This window comes from Vidua chalybeata, chromosome 1, assembly GCF_026979565.1.
Source record: "Vidua chalybeata isolate OUT-0048 chromosome 1, bVidCha1 merged haplotype, whole genome shotgun sequence".
In the NCBI taxonomy this organism is placed as follows: Eukaryota; Metazoa; Chordata; class Aves; order Passeriformes; family Viduidae; genus Vidua; species Vidua chalybeata.
Genome location: NC_071530.1, coordinates 4,636,640 through 4,657,546, shown reverse-complemented (window position 1 = coordinate 4,657,546; position 20,907 = coordinate 4,636,640). Strand labels below are relative to the sequence as shown.

The following is a 20,907-nucleotide window of genomic DNA, read 5'->3' as shown; positions in this document are numbered from 1 at the left end:
AAACGGGCACATCTGGGCTTTTCTGTCTGTTTCTTCCTCTGCCTCAGGGTGGATTAATCAGCATTATCCAATACATCCAGTGTGTTTTCCCCACTATGAATTAAGCCTGCCATGAAAGTACCACTGTTGCTCTCTTTCTCTGACCCCTGTTTTCCATTCCTTCCCTCCTCCAGCAGCACTGGGATTGCCTGAGGTTTTGTTAACAGAGCAGGACAGGGCTGGAGTGGGGAATCAACCCTGAGCTCCAGAGCTCTGCTGCCAGCACCTCCCCATGTTTCTCCCAGGTGGAAGAACATGCATGGATGCAAAGCAGCAGCAACCAGTGCTCCTGGAGGTGTGAAGCTGCAAAAATTACTTTGGGCAGCACTTCTACCCAAACAGCCTGGCTGAAAAGGGATCTGCTTCACTCCCACAGTTTACAAGCATGCAAAAGCCTAAGCACTTTGTTTAATTTCCTTACCTGCTGGGAAATAGCTGGTGTCTTATCCCCTTTTAAAGTTTTTGGCAGGAAATGTGGCTCTGGAAGGTCAAACACAGCTGATCTATAGCTGGGAGTAGTTGTTACAGGGAAAGGCTTAATGGGAGATCATGGGAAGTCTTTGTGCTTGTGATAAATCTGGTTTAACTCCCTGGGTTCAGAGTCAAACAGGCCACGTACAGATCTTTGTGAAATCGTAGTCAAAGCGTTTCTGGATAGCAAGTGGGTTGTTGGAGCAAGAGATCCCAGTAGTGCATGAGCAGATCCACACCTCGTTGCAGCAGTAACAGAAATGCTCAGCAGAGCTAAGATACAGCAGTTACACCTCACTAAATCCTCCAGCAGCTTTTTGGGGCAACAACCACACAAATGTCCTTGTGCTGCACTCCAGATTGGATCTGCTAAGCAAACGAGGGGCTGCTGATGCAGTGATTTATTCAGGGTGTCTGAACTGCTCAACAGTTAAAAGTTTATTTATTTATCTTCAAAGAGAGGATGCTGTACTTCCCAACTGGTTTTGTTTTAGGGCTGGTGGAAAGCCAGTTCATTATGAGTGCTGCAGCACTCAAGAGTTTCTCTCCTCTTGATCTTGGCATTACTTCAGTTGGACTTTTTTCACTGTGTTCCTATCCTGCAAGAAATCTGTGAAGGAGAAAATAGGAAGAAGGAAAAAAAAAAAGTAACTCAAAGCCATATGACTTTTATTTTTACAATCTAAGCAAGGAATTAGAAGGAAGATGTAGCATGGGACAGACAAATCTGTGTGTTTGGTGTAAATCCAGCAAAAAGGCCTGGTTTAATGATCTTTAATGCTGGTGTGACACTGTTAACATCCACAGCTCCTGATGTGTATCTGCTTAAGTGAAAGGTGGGAACTCGGGCTGGTAGCGTTGATCACGCAGATGGATTTATTCCAGAGATCCATCTGGCACAGCAACTGCCATGCAGAAGAGGCAGAAGTGCTGTGTTGACAGATCAGTGTTGACTTTCCATGTTGGGCTAGGCCCCCTCCCAATACTTTTTTCTTGTGCTCAGCCCTGGGCATGTTGTTAGCAAATGGTGGTAATGAACCCAAGAACCGGCGAGAGTGCCACAAAATGGATACAAAATGTGAGGAAACACATCTGCATGTGCTTTCTATCTCCTCAAGGATGTGTGCTTCTCAGAAGTCTGCATGAAAACAAGTTGTTGTTGTGTTGTGTGAAAGCTCACGTTGCATGATGCCAGCTGAAGCTCCAGCACGGATCCACACGGATCTCTGTGAGCAGTTCCTTGCCATCGAGTGATGACAGCACAGGGGTGGAGGGGAGGGACTGCAGGCAGTCAAGCAGAGCCAAGGCTATGCAGCTGGGCCAAACAAGGGCAGCAATCCCTAAAGTTGGAAAAGGCACAAGGATAGGGTGGATTTGGGGGAATAAACAGGAGGAATGGAGCAACTTCATAAAGAAGCTGTGGGGTTCTCTCCCAGGTGCAAAGTGGAAATCACCTTCTGCTAAACGAGCCCCTGAGGGAGCCAGTGGAAACTTTGCTGTCTGTGCATAGGATGCACAGGATAGAGGCTCTGGGGTTATAGTCAGGGGAAACAATTCCCTTGGTCAAAAATGAGACAAACTGATCCCTTAGGTCATTCCTGCCCTGGAGTTTTTGGATTTGAGGGCTGGTTTTCCTTTGTCTTTACTTCCATGTAGGGAAAGAGGGGAGAAGAGGGTATTTGAGTGCAAGTTGTTTTCCATATAACAAGTGTTTCAGTGATGTTGCACTGACCAAAGCCAGGCTGTTTCCCACGTGCTTGGACAAGGCAGTGACCTGCCCCAGAGGTCAAAGAGGAGGTGGGTTTGTGGTTTGCTTTGAGACTGACTGATTGTATCACAGCAGAACTCCCAGACCTCTTTCCTTTCTAGCATCACACCTGGATACAGTGACAGCTCTTAGGATCCAGGGTGTGTTGAAGGTCAAGTCTGCTACATGTTGTATGGTCCCAAAGTTACAAACCCGCCCTGTTGCTAAAGCTTTGCAGCATGCCCATAAACAGCATCACACCTCTAACTCCATTCCCATCCTCATGAGTTCAGAGCCAGCAGCATCTCCAGGAGCTCTGTTGTGGCATTCACATTCTCTGGACAGAGAGACATAATTTTGTCTCTCAGTAGAAGCACAGAGACAAGAAGAGAAAACAATCTTTACTTCTGCTCCTTTGTTTTCCCCATGTGGAATGTGGTATGGACACTGTTTACCTGAAGTGATTACTTGATTAAATTCTAGTAAAAGTTATTTAAGTTCAATAACCAATCAGATCCGATTGTGCCTCAGACTCTCAACAAAAAATCACAGATTTTGTTAGAGTTAGTTAGATATAGTAAGTTAAAAAGTAAGTATGTAGAATGGGATAGTATCTCTTTAAATAGTCTATTAATGTAATATAGTATAGTTTTAATAAAGCTCTCCTTCAGCCTTCTGATCTGGAGCCAGACATCAGCATTTCTTCCCGTCAGGGGTCTCTTGATTTACGATCCTCTGTGATCACTGGAACAGCGTTTCTGGAAGGATTTGGGTTGGTGGGTTCCCTCCTTGAGCCCTGTCTGTCCCTGTCCCAGGCTCTCTGCACACTGGCCGGAGCTCTCCGCCGCCGGGCAGCGTTCCCGAGGAGCAGCAGCAGATCGCCCGCCAGGGATCCTACACCAGCATCAACAGTGAGGGCGAGTTCATCCCCGAGACCATGGACCAGAACGTGAGTGGGGCTGGGGCGTGGCTGCAAAGGGGACAGCTCTGCTGGCTGCGAGGAGGCTGCCCTGGGAGAGCTGCTCCCACCATTGCATTCTGGCAGTGCCTGTGCTTGGGGCTCAGGCCAGCTTTTTCCAGGAATGGGTGCCCCCGGGCTTGACATGCCTGGGGAAGTCTGATTTCCGGGAGCCCTGAGAGGCAGTGGGAATGGCAAGTGTGCCCGGGAACCTCAGGTAGCTCTGGAGCGGCAGAGATCTGGGGCACACATGTGCACCAGCTGCCAGGCCCTTGTGGCCACAGCATTCCCAGATCCCAGGACCATGAGGGAATGTGCCAAGCAACCGATTGCCGGCGATTGCAACAGCCTGGGGATATCAGCAGCTCTGGCTGCTTCCCGTGTGGTGTTTCTGCCTGAGCTCCAGTTACAGTTCTTGGCTCTGCCCAAAGCCTCTATGGTTTTGTGTTTCTATCCCTCCCCCATTTATATTTTTTTTTAACTCTCTTAATAAGGAAATTGTATATTCCAGTGCCTCAGTAATAAAAGAGCAGCAAGATCCTCAGTGCTGAGCAGTACCTCATCCTCCAGTCAATTTGGTACCCACAGTGAGGGAAACTCTGCAGTGTCAAGGGACCACAGTGGGAGCAGCTTATACTTCCCCGTCATTTTTGCATTTTTGCTCAGCCTATAGCTCTGAAGAGCTTAGTATAGATCCTGTGAAGTCAGCTAGGCTGTCTGAGCACATGTCATTCTTACAAAGCTCTTGGGAACACAGGACCAAGAATCCAGAGTTTGCAGGAGGGGCATGGAGGGACATCTGGAAGGCACTAAATTCAATCCATCAGGTTGCTATGCTGGCCCCCAAGGATGTTCCTGAGGAGATGTGTATTTCCTACACTCAAAAGCACCCACTAGCTCCACATTTGCATGCAGGCTGTGCCAGTGTTTCCATGGCAAAGTTGTGTTTTCAACAGTTTATTATACAGCCATTAATAAAGTAAGAAGTCAGTCCGGGTGAGTCTTGGCAGCGTCAGAGTCCAGATGTATCGTGTGCTCCTTGTAGCCAAAAGCTGGCTCTCTATTGTTTTCACATGCCTCCAAAACATGCTGGGGAGGATTAAGACAAAGTGTGTGTGTGTGTGCAGGGGGAGGGTCCCCGTGACCCCCTTGGGTGTAAATCAGCCCAGCTTCGCTGGCTGTTTGTGGAGCTCCATTAATTCAGAGCCCTCAGCCTGCTCTGGATGAAGGTTCCCAGATGCTCTCCTTGCTTTTCCCCAGCATCGCACTGTGGGTGGCCCACAGCCCTTTACTGGTGAAGTAAAAGCAAGGAAAAGGGGTTTGGGGAATGGTTTGGGGTTTATTGTCTTTCCTCATTGAGCAGCTATGCTTTTCCCTATATGGGCTTTGCCTTCAGAATGTTCTTGTACTGCTGCTTCCATATGTGCTTCATGCAAAACCACTCAGGAGCTGGAGCTCGCTGCCTTTTGGGGAATGCCCCTGTGCAAGCCTGTGATGTAACTGTGGTCTTGAGACCAGCCTGGCAGATGAACAGAGGCTGAATATGGAGCATGCTCCAATTCCCAATTTTATGCTTTTGAGAAATGAGTCTGTTTCAGCTTTAACTGCTGGAAGAGACCTGGCATGGCTGGCAGAGGTGGGGAGTGGCTTCTATCAGAGTGCTTGCTCCTCTTTGGCCTAGTGCATTTTGAAAGAGGTTTTAGGGTAAAAACTAGGAAGCAGAGAAGAATTGCACTTTGCAGCTGGGACTGCATGGCCAAAACAGCACGAGCTGTGCTGACAGCTGGCTGAGGAGGGCTGATGGGAACAGCCTGTGGAAAGGGAGCCTGTTGGGGAAGGAGGAGCGATGTGGGAAGCAGCAAAGTGTGGCTCCACATGGTGTTTAACCCTCGTTGCTCAGCTTTCCCAGGAATGAGCTGTGGAGCAGGGGTTAGTGAATGTCCACAGCCAGGAGGGAGCATGGCACCACCGTGGCACCGCCGGCAGCACAGTGTGGCCCGGAGCAGGCTCTGCTCCTTGTGGAAGTGCACACAGCTCCAGGGTTTACCACTCCATACAAACCCTCTATTGTTACTAACCAGCTATAAATAACCCTGGCCAGTACAATGTCTCATCCAGGAAGCAACACAAATGCAGCTTTTGACTCACTGAGCTGGTGAGTGCCAAGCCTGTTCTTCCAGCCAAAAACCCTGATGATGCTGCGCTTATCAGCAGGGAGGAAGGCTGGGCTCGTGTGCCAGGGCAGCTTGGGAAGTCAGGAGCCCAGGGCTGCAGTCCTGGCTGTGGTACACAGTATCCACTTGGCCTTGGGCACATCATTTGTGTCCTGATACATATTTTCCTTTAGTAGTAATATTATTATTTCTCACAAATGCTTTGAGCACTTTGAATCTCCTTGACTTCTCTGCACGCTTTGAACATCAGGGTGCTAATGATCTTTGCTTCAGTTTCCCTACCTGCAATTAGCAGTTAGAAAGATCAATAATGCAGAGAAGGCATCATAAGTGGATGACCCTGCAGAGGTCTGCTCGTTCTGGAGCTTGGAGAGCTACAGTGTATGGTTTTATTGTTTCCCCTTTTCTTTCTCTGTCAGATGCTTGAAGCTTTCATCAGCCCCGATGACTCGCTGTCTGGGAGCTGCCAGTCACTGGACAGGTCTGTGGACAGGTGAGTTGTGTGTGTCACCATGTTCACAAGCTGAACTGCAGCCTCTGCTCCATAGCGGGAGAGCAACAGGATCACTGGCAACCCCTGAGGTTTCTGTTGGGATGAGGATGCACCTGAGCAAAACAAATTTATCTTTATTGCTGAAAACCAGATCCTAGCACAGATGTCTGTGCAATGGTATGATTTGAATTGCAGTAATCTGAGCTGGACAAAGACAGCCTAGCTTTGTGTGACCAGGTTTTCTTTTTTGCCTTTTGAGAGGAAAATTCTCAGAGAATCACACAATGGTTTGGGTTGGAAGGGACCTTAAAGATCATCCAGTTCCAATCCCCTGTCATGGGAAGGGACAGCTTCCACTACACCAGGTTATTCAGTGCTCCATTTAGCCTGGCCTTGAACTCTTCCAGGGATGGGCATCCACAGTTTCTCTGGGCAGCCTGTTCCAGTGCTTCACCACCCTCACAGCACCTCCTTCCCCTCTGGCTCTCCACAGTCACCAGGTCAATATTCCATCAGCCTCTCCATGCCTCCTCCTCCCTGGGCACGCTGTCTGCTCTCCACTGACCACTGGCAAAATCAGCAGCCCCTGTGCAGTGCCAGCAGCCACAGATGTGTCAGTCAAGGTGCTGAGGACACCAGATGAGCAGTAACTAAGTTTAGCTACTCAGCAGGAAGCAACTGGGACACGTTGTACTAACCCAGGCTGCGATTCAGTGCCTGGTGCCACTGAGCTGGATCCCAGCTCACACGTGCACAGAATCCCTGTGTTTGCTGCTGTGCAGGGTGAGCTGTGGATAAGACACAGTGTCCTTTTGGGAAGCAGTCTATTTTTTTTTCCATCTGCATCAAAGGTTGTCTATTTTTTTCCGCTGTTGCTGTTGCCATACAGCCCCAAGGCTGCGTTCCAGCAGGCCTGCCTTGGGTAGATTGTGCTTCGGGTTTGCAGCTCCGTGTGCTTTGGACCTGTCTCAGCATCAAGGTCCATTTCCTTTTTGTGGCTTTTAATAATTTCCTGTGATGTATTTGCTCATTGTTAGGGCTGTATCAAAGCTGGATTCCTTGTGTTCCCAACCTCTCTGCCCCAGCTTTGCTTTTGCACAGATTTTGCCAAGAAGAACAGCAGAAGGAGCACAGGCTGTTTGTAACACTCTGCTGTGAACTGAGAGGAGAACTTTAGGCTTTTAGCTCTCTGTCTATGAGAGGGTGGCATGGCCTGATTTCATATCCAAAGCAGGCAGATGTGTCCAGTCATGGGTCTAGGAGCTGGAAAAGGCACAAGGAGGGCTGTATTATTCCAAGGAAGAGGATTAAGTTGGACTATTCCTGCAAAGAGGTGGCGCAGCCAGTTGTTTGGGATGGCATCAGCCCAAGAGGACAGAGCAATTTACAGGCTCAGTGACCAGGCTGAGGGTTAGGAACAGCACCACAAACTGCTCTTTGCCACAGCAGTGATCTGCTTTGACATAAGTAGGTTTCAGAGCACTGTACAAAGCTGATTTCTACTCTGTGCCCATATTGTTAAAAGAGAGAGTGGAAAACTCACATGCTCAACTCTTGAAGAGCCCGGGGTGAAATTGGGATTGCAGAAATCCCCTTGCAGCACTTTTCCATCCTCTCACTGTAGTTTAAAGACCTTGAGCCTTGAGGCACAGTGCCACACTCTCCCTCCTGGTCCCGTGGGCAGCTGCCTGTTCCCAGTGGTGGTGCAGAGTCTGTGTGTGAGGGAGGTGGGAGGTGATGCTGGACAGGAGGGAAACCTGCATGAGCTGAGCATGGCTGAAGGACTCTGGTGTGTACCCTGCAGCAGCTGGGCCGTGTTCAGGGAAAGCAGAGGTGTGTGCTTGAACACTTGACGTTGAGGGAGCAGAAGCCTGTGGCCCTCCTTCTGTGCTGCCTCCTGCACAGGGGTGATGATCCTTGGCTGCTTCATTTCAGCCTGGTGACTGTGGGTTTTGCACCATCCCTTTTGTTTGCCACAGGAACAAGCTGTGATCCATCCTTCATTCTTGTGCAGGAGGAGGATGGGAGCTCAGTGGTCAGTGCAGCTTGTGGTTTATCCTGTCCTTTCCCTAGTGTATTAGTTCCGTAGCTGTTCTGATATAATAAATAAATATTTTTTTTTACCATCCCTTTGCAGCCCTCCCTTTCCCCAAACCCCTGTTCCTGGAAGGAAGAGCCATCCCAAAGACAGTCTTGATTGCATGGGTAAGCACTCTTGGTGGTTTATATTTGATGAAAAGTATAAAAAACTTATAGTAAAGAGGCTGGGTAAAGACTATTAGAGAGATGGCTCTGCATGAAAAGTAATTAAAAGCAATCAAGCAAGCCAACTCCATGGCTTGGGTAAGCCTTCAGAACTAACCCTGCAATGATCAAACATGAATATTCTCTAAAATCAAAAGGCCCAGAGCATCAAACACAGGCAGGGCTGCTCTTGTCTTAATTAACCCTTTGTGATTCTGCAGCAATACCTTTGGGACTGGTTTGGGAATCAATTGACAGCAGCAATAGTCCAAACTGGGCACTTGGGGCCCTGAGGTGGATGGGTGCAAGCAAGGAAAGCTGTTGAGAGATCTGTGTTGGAAGGTGTTGCTCTTGTGTTTGCAGATAACTGCAAGGTGTTACAAGCTGGGAACAGCCTTGTAGGATCAGCTTTTGTCTCTCTTTTCTCATCTGGGAGTTGCCCCTTCAGGATCTCGACTTCCTACATAGCAAACCCCAACTCTCTAGGGAGTTACATCTCTTCCACTTGCATGAATAATAATCTGCAATAGTGCAAGTGCTGTGAGAGAAACTGTATTGGTGCTTGCACAGATCATAGGTTACTGCTTCATCACTTAGAAACATCCAGCTGGTTAAATAATGGAAACTCTGTAATATTGTAATGACTTGCACCATTAAAAATGAGCAAATGGCAGCCAGCCTGTGGCAGGATAACTCATTGCTGGCCTGAGGCAGGATTTCTAGACTGAGCTGCAGAGATGAAGCTGCAGTCAGCCCTCCTTGCTGAAGGTTTTAACGCTTCCCCCGTGGCACTTTGCTTTGAGACACCTCTGGGCACCGTTGCTCACACGTGGCTCACCAAGAACCTCTTGCCCTGTCCTTGTTGCTCCTCTTGCTGACCATATTTCAGCCATTATGTGCTCTTTTTGGCAATCACACCTAAATACAGCAGAGGCCAGCAGTGGCCTCTGAGGAGCGGCTGCTGGCCCCAGGCTAAGACAAACAAACAGTCAGAAGGGGCTGTGCCATTAGAATTGGATGGAGGAAAAACAGCAGGTGAAAGAAGGGGGTGGAATGACAGATATTTTAATCTGAAGTTATTTGGTGCTACCAGCAATGGCTTCCTGTGCTGTGGTTTTTATTAAAAAAATATGTCCTTATCTTGCATGTCCATCTGTCTCTCTCATCACCCAGTGTCTAAACTCTGATGGTCTTTAATCCCTTCTGTATATTCTATCTCTCTAGCATTTAATCAAATAAATATAAAAGTTTGGAGCTCTGGAGGTTTAAATTGGCTTTCAGAGGGGAGGAGTCACATCTGAGAAGAAAGAGGGGAGATATTATCTGGTGTTAGTCAAGTGTATGGATTTCTTTGCATTTCCCTGGAAATAGCTGATATCAGAGCAAAGGTTTTGGAGTGGATGTGTCTAGGCCTAATCCTGCCTGACAGATTTGGTTGTTTTTTTTTTTTTTTTTTTTTTTGGTTTTTTTGTTTGTTTGTTTGTTTTTTTGGTTTTTTTTTTTTGTTTGTTTTTTGTTTGGTTTTTTTTTTGTTTTTTTTTTCATTTTCCAAGTGCAAATAAGATGTTTTAGTGCTCTACCTTGGAAACCAAGCCTGGTCTGTGTTAATCCCCTGCCTTGCATTTGAACAATGTGGGCCAGGGTCCATAAATTCAGTATTTAAACCTCTGCTTTAGGGGTAGTAAGGGCAGAGTGCCTAACCCTGATTTTCCACTGAAGAGTTTGTGACTGTGGGCAGATTTCACAGGGAGGCTTGGGGTGTGTAGGGTTGTGTAAATGAACACCTTGTCACCTCCTTCTCGCCTCTAACTCAGTGTTTCCCATAAGAAACACTCTGGGCATTTGCAACTGAGCTGATCTCAGAAATATCTGTGTCTTCTTCCCTCCTGCCAGATTTTGACATCCCATTCTGTGAGAGGTTTGGGAAAGGTGGGACCTTCCCGAGGCAGTACCATCTCTCCCAAAGTCGCAAGGACTACAGTGATGGTAAGGACATGATGAGGGCTCAGGGAGGGAGGTGATCAGTCCTTGTTGGCTTCTGACAGTGCCTGGGGCTGGAAACACTTGGGAGGGAGAGGTTTCTGATAAAGGGAGAGCCAGCAAGTGCTTTGGGATTCACTTGTGTATTCAGAAGGGTGTTCTCTGTGAGACCTTGTGGCTCTGCTCTTGGGAAGTGCTGAGCCTGTCCTCTGCTTACACCTCCTGTTTTAATTTAGCCATGGGGATGATTGACATTTCTCATCCCTGGCAGTATCAACCTTCCTATTCCCCTAAATTGCTTGCTTTTGAGGATGATTTTTGTGACCTTTACAGCAGGTTTCTCACTGAGCCATAGGAAATCCCCAAGCAATTTCAGGGTAGCAGTATCTGTTTGCCTCTCTGTTTCAAGCTGGTGAGCTCTGAGCTTTGGGGCCAACTCCATCATCTTTTTCCTGCTCATTCTTTCACTATATGAGACTGCTAGTAGTGGGAGGTGAAAATTCCCTTGGGAAAAATGTACTGAGGATGTGCAGAGAGCATATTGATCTTTCTAGAATGAGCTTCATCTCTCACTGACACCCCTGTGAAAGCAGGTCTGGCCCTGCTGTGTGGTCATTTGCATGTGGACTGAGGGGATGGCAGGGATAATTTTCAATGTAAATCTCTGCCTGTTCAGTGTTTAATTGTGATTAACAACCAACCAACCCCCTGATGTAATTAAACTGTTGCAAGCCCCTCTGGAAACATCTACATTAGATGCAATGCCTGCTGTTATCACCTCTTAAATAGAATTTAAAATCTTCACAGGCCTTTGCTTCAGTTTCATTACACTTGCTTTGCTTAATTTCAAGAGGTGAGGATCTGGGCAGTGCTGTGAGAAGGTGGTGACTGGTGGATCCAAGCTGGTGTGTGTGTTCTGGCTGTAATTTTACCCCTTTTCCCCTGCAGGCCGGAGGACTTTCCCCAGGAGTTACTTCCCACAGGAGAACCTGTTTCAGCTGGTCCCTTCCAGCAGAACCAAGAGCTTTACTGGGGACAGCAAGCTCAGCACCTTGCAGTATGATGAGTACAGGCCCAAGTGTTGGAACAATTGTGAAAAGGGTCTGCAGGCCTTCAGCACCTCCCCTACAAAAGCCAGGAACTGTGAGTGAACCGAACCCCTGAGTGCCCGAGAGCAGAGCTGGGCTTTGACACAAAATTGGGTTGTTGTGAGCTGCTGAGTCACTGGACATCAGCTAAGCCAGCCATGGGTAAACTTTGATTGCACCCCCAGCATGAGGCACACTGCACCAGCTTCTGTGCCATGAGCAAGGTTCAGTCCAGCACCCTGTGTCTTACCTTGGCCTTTGGCTGAGAGCTGTGTGGGGTCACTGGTGTTTGCTGGGCTGCAGGTGATTGCTTGTGTGTTGGACTGTCAGTGTGGGGTGTGTCAGCTTTCCACAAGACTTGGGATGTGGGAGCAAATGCATCCAGAGTTTCTGTTCCTTGGCTTGCATTGCTGTCACCCCAGCAGCCAAAGATGGTCTTGCAGGCTCTTCTGCTATTGCAAGACTGCCCATGATGTAGAAGCTGGTGTATTTTGGGTGTGTTTAGTGATGGATAACATCCTAGAAATGACCAGTGAGATAAAACTGCTCACCTGTCTCTGTCTGGGTTGCTGCTCAGCCATCCTGTATTCTGCTAAACACTCCCACTGCAGAAGGGAAATTCCAACATTGGCTAAGAAAACAGTTTTTAGAGGAAAGACTCTTAATGAAATAGGACTTTTCTGGATTTGTTTGTGCTTTATGCTAATGCAGACTGGGAGACATTCCCCCCACACCAATAGCACCAGTGTAGTTTGTCCTGGTGCACCTGGGAGAGCGAGACTCACTGACTGCCCTGTAGGGTCAGGTGGACCCTGATGCTGAAGGGTGCTGTGCAGGGTTTCCCTGCTGTGCTCTTCTCTCAACCCTCTCCTCTCCCCTGTAGCTCTGCAGGCACCTGTGAACTGGAGGCTGGGGAAGCTGCTGGGAAGAGGAGCTTTTGGGGAAGTTTATCTCTGCTATGATGCTGACACTGGGAGGGAGCTGTCAGTGAAGCAGGTGCCTTTCGACCCTGACAGCCAGGAGACAAGTAAAGTGAGTACAAGGGCAGGGCTGTCCTGCAGCACCTTGGGGAACTGTGGGCTGGGGGTAGAGGTGTCCATGTCCCTGGAAGGCAGTGTGTGGAGACAGGGTGTTGTTTTCCCTCTCTGGAGTAGTTCTGAGTGTCTCATGGCACCAGTCACAGTGCCCTGGTGACTTCTCTGCCTCCCAGTTCCTTGGCTACACTGGCCTGCTCTGTGTCAGGTATCATCTCTTGCAGGTCTGTCGGATCTTCCTTAGTTTTGTCCTTCCTGCTCCTTTCACCTTCTCCCCATTCTGCTTAGTGACTTTGTTGAAATCTTTCCAGAAAAACTCCTTAAACATAAGTAATAATAATAATAATGATGATAATAATTAAAATAAAAGCCTATCTCAAAGCCAAGCCCTGTCTTTCTCCTTGCCTTTCCTTTAAGGGCAGTGCTCCTTATTTCTGAGCCTCACGTGGCCAATGTGTTTGTGGAGAGCTTCACAGCTGCTACAAAAACTGCTCAGCATGGAGCAGTGTTTATATCACGTTCCCAAAGACACCATCATTCCCTTTCATCAGGAAGCCTGTGTGGTTTGTTACAGGAGGTGAATGCTTTGGAATGTGAGATTCAGCTGTTGAAGACTCTCCGTCACGACAGGATCGTGCAGTACTACGGGTGCCTGCGGGATCCTGAGGAGAAGAAACTGTCTATCTTTGTGGAATACATGCCAGGGGTAAGTGTGGTTCCTGCTAAACATTGTCCTGAGTGGCAGAAAACAGATTTAGAGTTTCCTGGACTTTGGTGAAGTTTGTATCTGTCCAGCTGAGCTGTTTTGTAGCTGATGAACCAAACCAAAGCAGTGGATGCATCCCTAAGGCTTGGGAGAGCTCAGATGGGAGTCAGATGTCAACAAGCACTGGGTGAAATGAAAAGCCTTGCAGGCAGGTTTTAGGTTTGAATCCTGAAGCAGGGTGTGTTCACAGTCTGGAATCTGAGCTTGGTGAATGTGGGACATGATCCAGATCCTGCTCCAAACACTGTGGCCTGAGCCCATCCTTGAGTATTTACTGCAAATCCCTGCAGGACAAGCTAATAGTACAACTGTCCACCCACAGCTGTCACCAATTATTTGTGGCTTTCAGCACGTGTGTATTAGAAACAGTGGTATTCACTTAGAGTCTTCTGTTAAGGACAGAGGTTTTTGTGGGCAGCATTATCTTGTGCAGGAGTGGCTTCAATTTGTGGCTTTGCTGATATAGGGTGAAATAGTCATGGGGAAAAAGATCAGAATGCTTTGAGGGAGTTTAAGCAGGGGCTGGAGAATGTGCATGGGTGAATTGAGCATCTCTTTGTGCTTGGGATCTTGTGAATTACATCAGCCATTAGACTGATGGTGTAAAATAGCATAATGCTATTTACATTGCTGGAGGATGTGTTCTCCTAAGTCCCTTCTGTCCAGCTGGATTTGTTCCCCAGAGTGTGGGAGAATAAATCCTTGTTTATACAGAGATTTGTAAGGTCAGAAGGGACAATTAAGTCATTTGGTTGCAAACGATTTTAGTCATTAAGTAAATGTGCTAGAGGCTCTCTGAATGCATATTGCATGTGAGTGATCAGGTGGACTTCCATGCCTCTGAGTCCCTTCCAAGCCCTGTCCTCCCTCTGTCCCTGTGGGCATCTTGCCTTCAGGCCCTGCCACAAGGCGTGGACCCAGAGGAGTGAATCCCAGGAATTCCAGCAGTCCCCTTGCTGCTTATTCCACAGCGTGCTGATGTTTGTTAGCAGCCAGGAAACCAGCATTTGATGCTGGGGCAGTGTCCAGCAGGGCTGGAAATTCAAGGTTTGTTTTTTTAAATGATAAAGCTGAGCACTGACCAAATACAGATTGACTTTGCTGCTGCAACAACAGCTCATTTGACAAAAGCAGCTCGGGGCTCTGGTTTCCAAGGTCAGTGGAAGTGAGGGAGTTCCCAAACTGTGCAGGACAGCAGCTCTGCAAAGCTGGGTCTGGCCAAGCTTCCAGTTTAAGACAGTCAGCTTGGCAAAATGGTCACAGGGCCAAGTTTGGGTGCACCCTGAGGCTGCCATTCTTTTGACAGCCCTCAGTTAATAGCTGACTCTATAGTTTCTGTTCTGCCCATAAACTGTTTTTTAAATTATGCTTGGAAAACAGAATGGTCCATTTGACCAAGGCCTCCAAGAACCAGTTTCCCCTTCTTGTTTGATATCCCCTCATCAGGGTGAGGGAGGGCAGGATAATAAATCTATTTTGGTTGTGGTGAGGGAACATACCCTGCATACAGGTTGTATTGAGGGGGTCATTTAGAGCGTCTCAGGTTGCTTCGGCAGTGCTGAGAGAGGAAAAGGAGAGACCCATCCACAGGATCAGCACCAGCCTCAAAAGAAGCCAGAACAGTAGCTGGGCAGAGCAGCAGCAGAGATGGGTGGATGTGGAAAAGCTGATACAGTTGGATGGGCTGGCTTGGAGCAGAGCAGCCACTGTTCCCAGAACAGGACTGGCAATCTTGGATCAACCCCAGAGCTGAAGGACAGGCAGAAACAGGATGAGTTTCCCCTCCCAGTTACCAGCTGACCTGAATACCAGAGGTAGAGCTGAGTATGAACCCCAAATCTGCCTCTGGTTCATCCCTGTTAAAACCCAGCTCTCTGACACAGTGAGACACATCCATTTCCAAGTGGCCCAAAAATCCAGCTAAAACCAAGGGGATCAACCTGCTGCAGATGATAAATGTCTGCACCCCTGCTCCCTTTCCTCTTTGATCAATACCATCAAACCAGTTTGAGCCTGCATGCCTGGGTGAGAAATTCAAGGACTTGCAAATTATCTACTCTGGGTGGTCTTGGTGCAGTCTCCTTTGGAACTGGTTGTCCCTCATGGCTGTGGGTGTTCCTTGCTATGCAAAGTTTTGGGAGGACGATTTCAAAGACTGACTCATTATCTTGACCCTAAAGAACTGCCTCTCTACAACTCCCTCAAAGGGGATTGTAGACAGGTAGGAGTTGCTCTTTTCTCACAGGTAAGTGAAAGGAAAATAGGACATGGCCTCAAGTTGCACCAGCAGAGATTTAGACTGGGTGTTAGGAACAATTTCTTCGCTGAAAGGGTTGTCAAGCATCAGAATAGGCTGCCCAGGGAAGTGGTGGAATCACCAATCATTGGAAATGCTCAAAAGAACACGTGGTTTAGTGGTGGACCTGGCACTGCTGGGTTAACGGTTGGAATGGATGGTGTCAGAGGTTTTTTCCAACCTTAAAGATTCTATGAATCTAATTAATCGAGTTGATCTTCTCATTGGAGTTGTAATTCCTCGTCAGTTTGCTCCTTCTCAGTGAGCTGTCAGTGACCCCCCTGCAGCCACTAGAGGGGGAAAAAGGTCTGTGGTGTTGGCAGGAGGAAGCTGTGCCAGGCAGCAAACCACACCTCATCTCCCCAGGGATCTGGGACACAAGGACAAGTCTTTGCTCTCTTCCCCACTTAGTGGATTTCTGCTGTTTCTACTAATAGGGTTTGGGGTTATTTTTTTTTTTTTGAGTTGGAAGACAGAGTGGTCAGGAAGGTTTAAGAAGTTGCTGTGATGTGATGGTTTCTCTGGTCCTTAGGGTTGGTGTGCATTGTTTCTTTGCAACAGGGCTCAATAAAGGACCAGCTAAAAGCCTACGGTGCTCTGACCGAGAATGTCACACGGAAGTACACCAGGCAGATCCTGCAGGGGGTCTTCTACCTACACAGCAATATGATTGTCCACAGGGATATTAAAGGTGAGTGGATAATAGAGAGGCTTCTTGCTTGCTTGGGTTTGTTCAGCCCAGCCTCCCCCTGCCCCAGTGCAAATCCTTGTGCACACCATAGTGCTGGGATCTGCTCTTTGAAGTATTTTTGCCCCTGCCCTTCACCAGATTGAACCATGAAAATCTTGAGAAAGCAGCTGAAACAAAAACTTGGGCTGTTTTCTGTCTCAAGGAATTATTGTTGACTGCCCTTACATGTCTGAAAATCTGGTGTAACATAGCCAAGAACTGAGAGGCTCTGGCATTTGGAGAGGTCTGATGCTGCTTTCTGCTGTCTGTGGGTGGGCAGGATAATCTGTTGGCCCCCATGCACTGCTCATTTTTGGGAAACCTGCTGAATGAGGGGATGCTGGTGGGAGTCACCCCTCTTGGAGAGCAGCTGCCTTAGGATAGAAGGATTTGAAATGATGCTGAGTCCAGCCCCACCACAGCCCTTTGAGCTCCCTCCTGCCTGGCTCTCTGCCTGTGCCCTTCCTGCTCTCCTCACTGTAGCCACTTCAGGTTCCTGCTTCATTTCTTGGGGGTCTTGTCTTTGCTTCTCACCCCAGGTGCCAATATTCTGAGAGATTCTGCTGGAAATGTGAAACTTGGAGATTTTGGGGCCAGCAAACGCATCCAGACCATCTGCATGTCTGGGACTGGGATTAAATCTGTCACGGGAACACCGTACTGGATGAGCCCAGAGGTTATCAGTGGAGAGGGCTATGGAAGGAAAGCTGATGTGTGGTAAGGAAAGCAGTAAAAACCCCACCATTGCTAATTAAATCAAACAATCCTTTTGGGAGGCTGTAATGGGAGCAACAGGTATAGCTAGTAGCTGGAAGCAGTGCAAAGGATGGAAAATAGGAGATACATTTTAGGATCAACTGTCCAGATATCTAGAGGAAATCTGTTGTAGCTCCATTCCCAGAACAGGAGCACTCAGAATCACAACTTGCTTTTAGAAACTTTTGTCTTGTGTGAGTCTCACATCCAGCTCATCCCCCTAACTGCTTTTTGATTCTGGAAAACAGGTTGATAACAAAGCTCACTAAAAGACCTGTTGAGTTTTGCTGGCCCTGATTTTGGGTTCACTAAGCCCAGCTCAGGGGATCTTCATGGTCTTCCCAAATCTACTACTGCATATTTGCATGTGGCTCAGGCACAAAGACAAACCAAAATCATTGGTTGCTTGTGAACATCATCCTGTGGAGGATGACAGAACCTGGAGGAGTTGGGATGGCACTACTAATCTTCTCAGTATATGAGGAGGAAGCAATGTCTTCCCAGTGTACTTTCTGTTGGGTGCCCAAGCAAAGAGAGCCAACAAAAAATAATCCTTCTGAGAGAAACCTAATTGGGTGGGAAAACCTAGAAAGTCCTTAGCAGGGGTCCAGGTGCACCACCTGCACTGGCTGATGGGAGGCAAATGCTTAATTTTTAAATTTTTTAGGATCAATAGGATAAGTTTAATTTTTTTAGGATCATTCATGAATAGAGGTGGCAGAGTATGTCTGCTGAGACCAGGATTCTTGAGCAAACCGAGGGAAACCTCTCAGGCTCTTTGCTGCTCATCCCACCTGCTCCCTCTCAGGCACACCTCAGAGATGAAGCTGGATGTAGGCAAATATGTTTCATTCTGGCTCAGCTTCCCTGGGAACTACATGCCATTGCTGAAACTGTGCTGTCTGAAGCTGTGCATGGGTTTCCCTTCAGGGAATGCTCCAGTGAGCTTTTATGAGACTTAGTATCTGCCAGTTAACTTAGTGTTTCCCTGAGTTTTTATGAAATATAGTACCTGCCAGTTAAAGTGGGCAGAAAAGCCACCAGCTTTAAGGCAAGGCTCGTGCATTCACTCCTGCTATGGGAGTAGAAAGTTGAGTGCCAAGGACCTGTGTGACCAGGGAGCTTCAGGGGACCAGACATTCCAGGGGTTTGTGCCCACCTCCCGCAGGCTTGCTCCCTGCACAGTTCCCTTTAGGCAGGTGCAATCCCAGAGCTGCGGGGCCGCCGCCGTGGTCCCTCACCCTGTGCTCGGCGTTGTTGCAGGAGCGTGGCCTGCACCGTGGTGGAGATGCTAACGGAGAAGCCGCCCTGGGCAGAGTTCGAGGCCATGGCGGCAATTTTTAAAATCGCCACGCAGCCGACCAACCCCCAGCTCCCCGACGGCGTCTCCAGCTCCTGCCGCAACTTCCTCAAGCAGATCTTCGTGGAGGAGAAGCGGAGGCCGACGGCCGAGGACCTGCTGAGACACCCTTTTGTCAACTGCGGGCTCTGAGCGCCGGCAGCGGGGATGGGAAGCGCCGGCGGGAGGTCGGACCTCACCCGGGGCTGTCCTGACAGTCCCTTCTCGCTCGCTGCTGCCTCGGCCCCGCCGCGCCGTTGGATTTTCGAGCTGCGCTCGGGACCGTCGGGAATTCAGAGCGAGGGATTTCCCGGCCTGTGCGGGTGCTGGACCACGTAACCTCCCTGCTGCCAGCGGTACCGGGGTCATTCCCCCTCGCCAAGTAACTGCTCTCTTGGGGGAAGTGTGGCAAGCGGGAAACGTCCCCCCAGCACGGCGGCGGTGCTGGCGGCATCCCCAGGACCGGAGGGGGAATCGGATGCTCAGTGGCCATCACCACCTTTCGCAGAGGAACAGACAGGGCCTTCAGCCAAGCCGGAGGAGATGATCCTCAGACCGCAGAGTCGGGGGGACCTGGGCGTCCCCGTTCACAAGGGGACCGACCCCGTGGGAGCAGCCGGCGGCTCCGGCGGGGCGGCGTTCCACACTGTCCTGTGCCTTACGCGGTTACAATCAAGGAGTGATGCTCGGCTCGGATCTGGTGTGAGGATGCAGCAGCCGTGTTGACTTTGCCTTGGCGCGTGTGTGTGTGCGTGTGTGAGTCTGGGAACCAGGGGGTCTTCTCGGGGTGCAGGAGGTCTCTGCCGGGTACACCCGCGGACGGATGCCCAGGACCCCTGCCTTGGGCTGAGGGATGGGTAAATGATGGTGGTGGTGTTTAAATGCTGTGGTGGGCAGGGCTGAGCAGCAGCCAGATTGTGCTGGGAGCCGTCAGGATTCAGGTGGGAGTCGAAGGGAATCTCAGCAAGGACGGCTGTGCTCACAGCCACAGTTCTGCTGAGCCGTGCCCGTGCTGCTGCGCTGGGGCTGGAGGGATGCCATCGTGTTCTGGAAGTGGAGCTGCAGGGAGAGCCCAGCGGATCTCTGTAAAACCCAAGAGAGAGCCTAAAATTAGGCAGAGAGGAGTGATGCCTGTGAATCTGGGTGCATCCTCCTCTGGGCACCTCCTCCTTTGTGCCTTGTGGACCATCCCCGGGTACAGGGAAGGGGAGCATCACTTCCATGGTGGTGCCCAAGGGAGCAGCTGCAGGACAATGGAGCCTCAGACTGGGAAAGTGAAGCTGCAGCAGTGGAGGGCAGCTGGAAGCAGATTCCTTCCTGCAGTAGGTTTGAAGTTGTATGAGAAAATGGGCCAGTCAAAAGCAGAGCTGGGCTACAGCCTCTGACCAGCACTAGAGAAGCTGGGAAGCCTGGGCAGGAAGCACACACAGAGTCCCTGGAAGCTAGTTAATTAATTAATCAATCAGATCTTGATGTGTTTGGGATAAATTAATTGCACCATCCCATCTCCCCCTTCTCTGCTGCATTAGCTGTTTCCACTGACTCAGCAAAGGGTCCAAAAAGCAGTTACCAGGGGCTCCATCCTCAGGCCAGTGTGGCAGACACAGGTTTATTTTAATGCTGGTTCTCAGCGAAAATGAAAGTGTCACTTAGACTTAAGAGGAAAGTGACAAATTGGTTGTTTGAATTCTTCACATGGAAGAGATCAAGACTTTGCATCGCTGGTGTGGTGGTGAGAGCATGTCCATGTCCTCAGCTCTGAACAGAGAAGCAAGATTTAGGAGGTTGCCCAGTGTAGCTGTGGATGTCCCATTTCTGGAAACATTCAGGCTCAGGGTGGGATATGGCTTGGAGCAACCTGGTCTAGTGAAAAAGTGTCCCTGCCCTGGAATGAGATGAGCCCTAAGGTCCCTTCCAACCCAAACCATTCAAAGATTTTATGATTTTGAGAATTATTTCAGTTTTTAAAAATGAAACACTGAGTATTAGGGCAAATTAAAAGAAATACCTAAAAGAATTGCCTATAAATCTGTCTGAAAGCTATCGAGGCCATTTATTCCAGGCCAGTTTCCAGGGAAGCTGGGGGGCAATGCTGGAGCAGCACCAGGGGCTGTGTCAGTCAGCCATGGGGGTGATGGGCAGCTCCCCACAGGGAGGGGGAAAAGTCTCCTTTTGCTGAGGGGAATGAAGAATTTTATTCTGTGAATAGGACCAAATACACCAGTCTGGTCAGTAATATGGGATGGATGGAAACAAACACAAGGGAAAAAAAAAAAATCAGCATTGTCTGGGAATGGGTTTGGAAGAAGAAGGTAACAAAGTGTGTGTTCACCAAAGCTAAAAAAAAAAAAATCAAAACCATTTTTAAGCTGTTTTCTCTTCTTTCATTAAATCTGTTTGGTTTGGGTTTTCTCAGCCCTTCAGTGGTGGGAGGGTGTTTCCCTTCTTTCCAAAGATTTGAGAGCCAAAGGGGGCTCCTGGCTGCCCCAAAATGCTCCCAGAGCCCTCAGACCACCTAAATCCTCCCATGGATGGATGTGGCTCGTGTGAGTGTGAGTGTGAGTGTGTGTCTGAGTGTGAGTGTGAGACACTCCTCAGGTGCCTTTGCCTTTCTGGTTTGTAAAACCCTTGCAGTGTTCTGATGTACAGAATGGAACTAGGAAAAGCAAATGGAATTATTCTACCATGTAAAGTCATTTTCTGTTTGGTTTGGTTTGTTTTTGTTTTATTTTGCCCGTAGCGGGCCCTGCGGCTTTCCCTGCGTGGAGAAATTAATTCCTTTTGGGGGGGTG

The 20,907-nt window shown here is 48.8% G+C and overlaps 1 protein-coding gene across 2 annotated transcripts in view; it reads left to right on the top strand.

Annotated features, from left to right (window-relative positions):
* Window positions 1–20,823, top strand: part of LOC128796714 (mitogen-activated protein kinase kinase kinase 3-like) — a 77,238-nt gene extending 56,415 nt beyond the window's left edge. For both annotated transcript variants that reach the window (XM_053958630.1, XM_053958623.1), the window contains exons 8-17: window positions 3,073–3,206; window positions 5,809–5,882; window positions 8,020–8,087; window positions 10,020–10,112; window positions 11,055–11,249; window positions 12,078–12,226; window positions 12,803–12,934; window positions 15,852–15,981; window positions 16,560–16,737; window positions 18,040–20,823. In XM_053958630.1, coding sequence (XP_053814605.1) covers window positions 3,073–3,206; window positions 5,809–5,882; window positions 8,020–8,087; window positions 10,020–10,112; window positions 11,055–11,249; window positions 12,078–12,226; window positions 12,803–12,934; window positions 15,852–15,981; window positions 16,560–16,737; window positions 18,040–18,268 — 1,382 coding nt within the window. In that variant the 3' untranslated portion in view covers window positions 18,269–20,823. The remainder of the gene's footprint in view (window positions 1–3,072; window positions 3,207–5,808; window positions 5,883–8,019; window positions 8,088–10,019; window positions 10,113–11,054; window positions 11,250–12,077; window positions 12,227–12,802; window positions 12,935–15,851; window positions 15,982–16,559; window positions 16,738–18,039) is intronic.
* The last annotated feature ends 84 nt before the right edge of the window (window positions 20,824–20,907 follow it).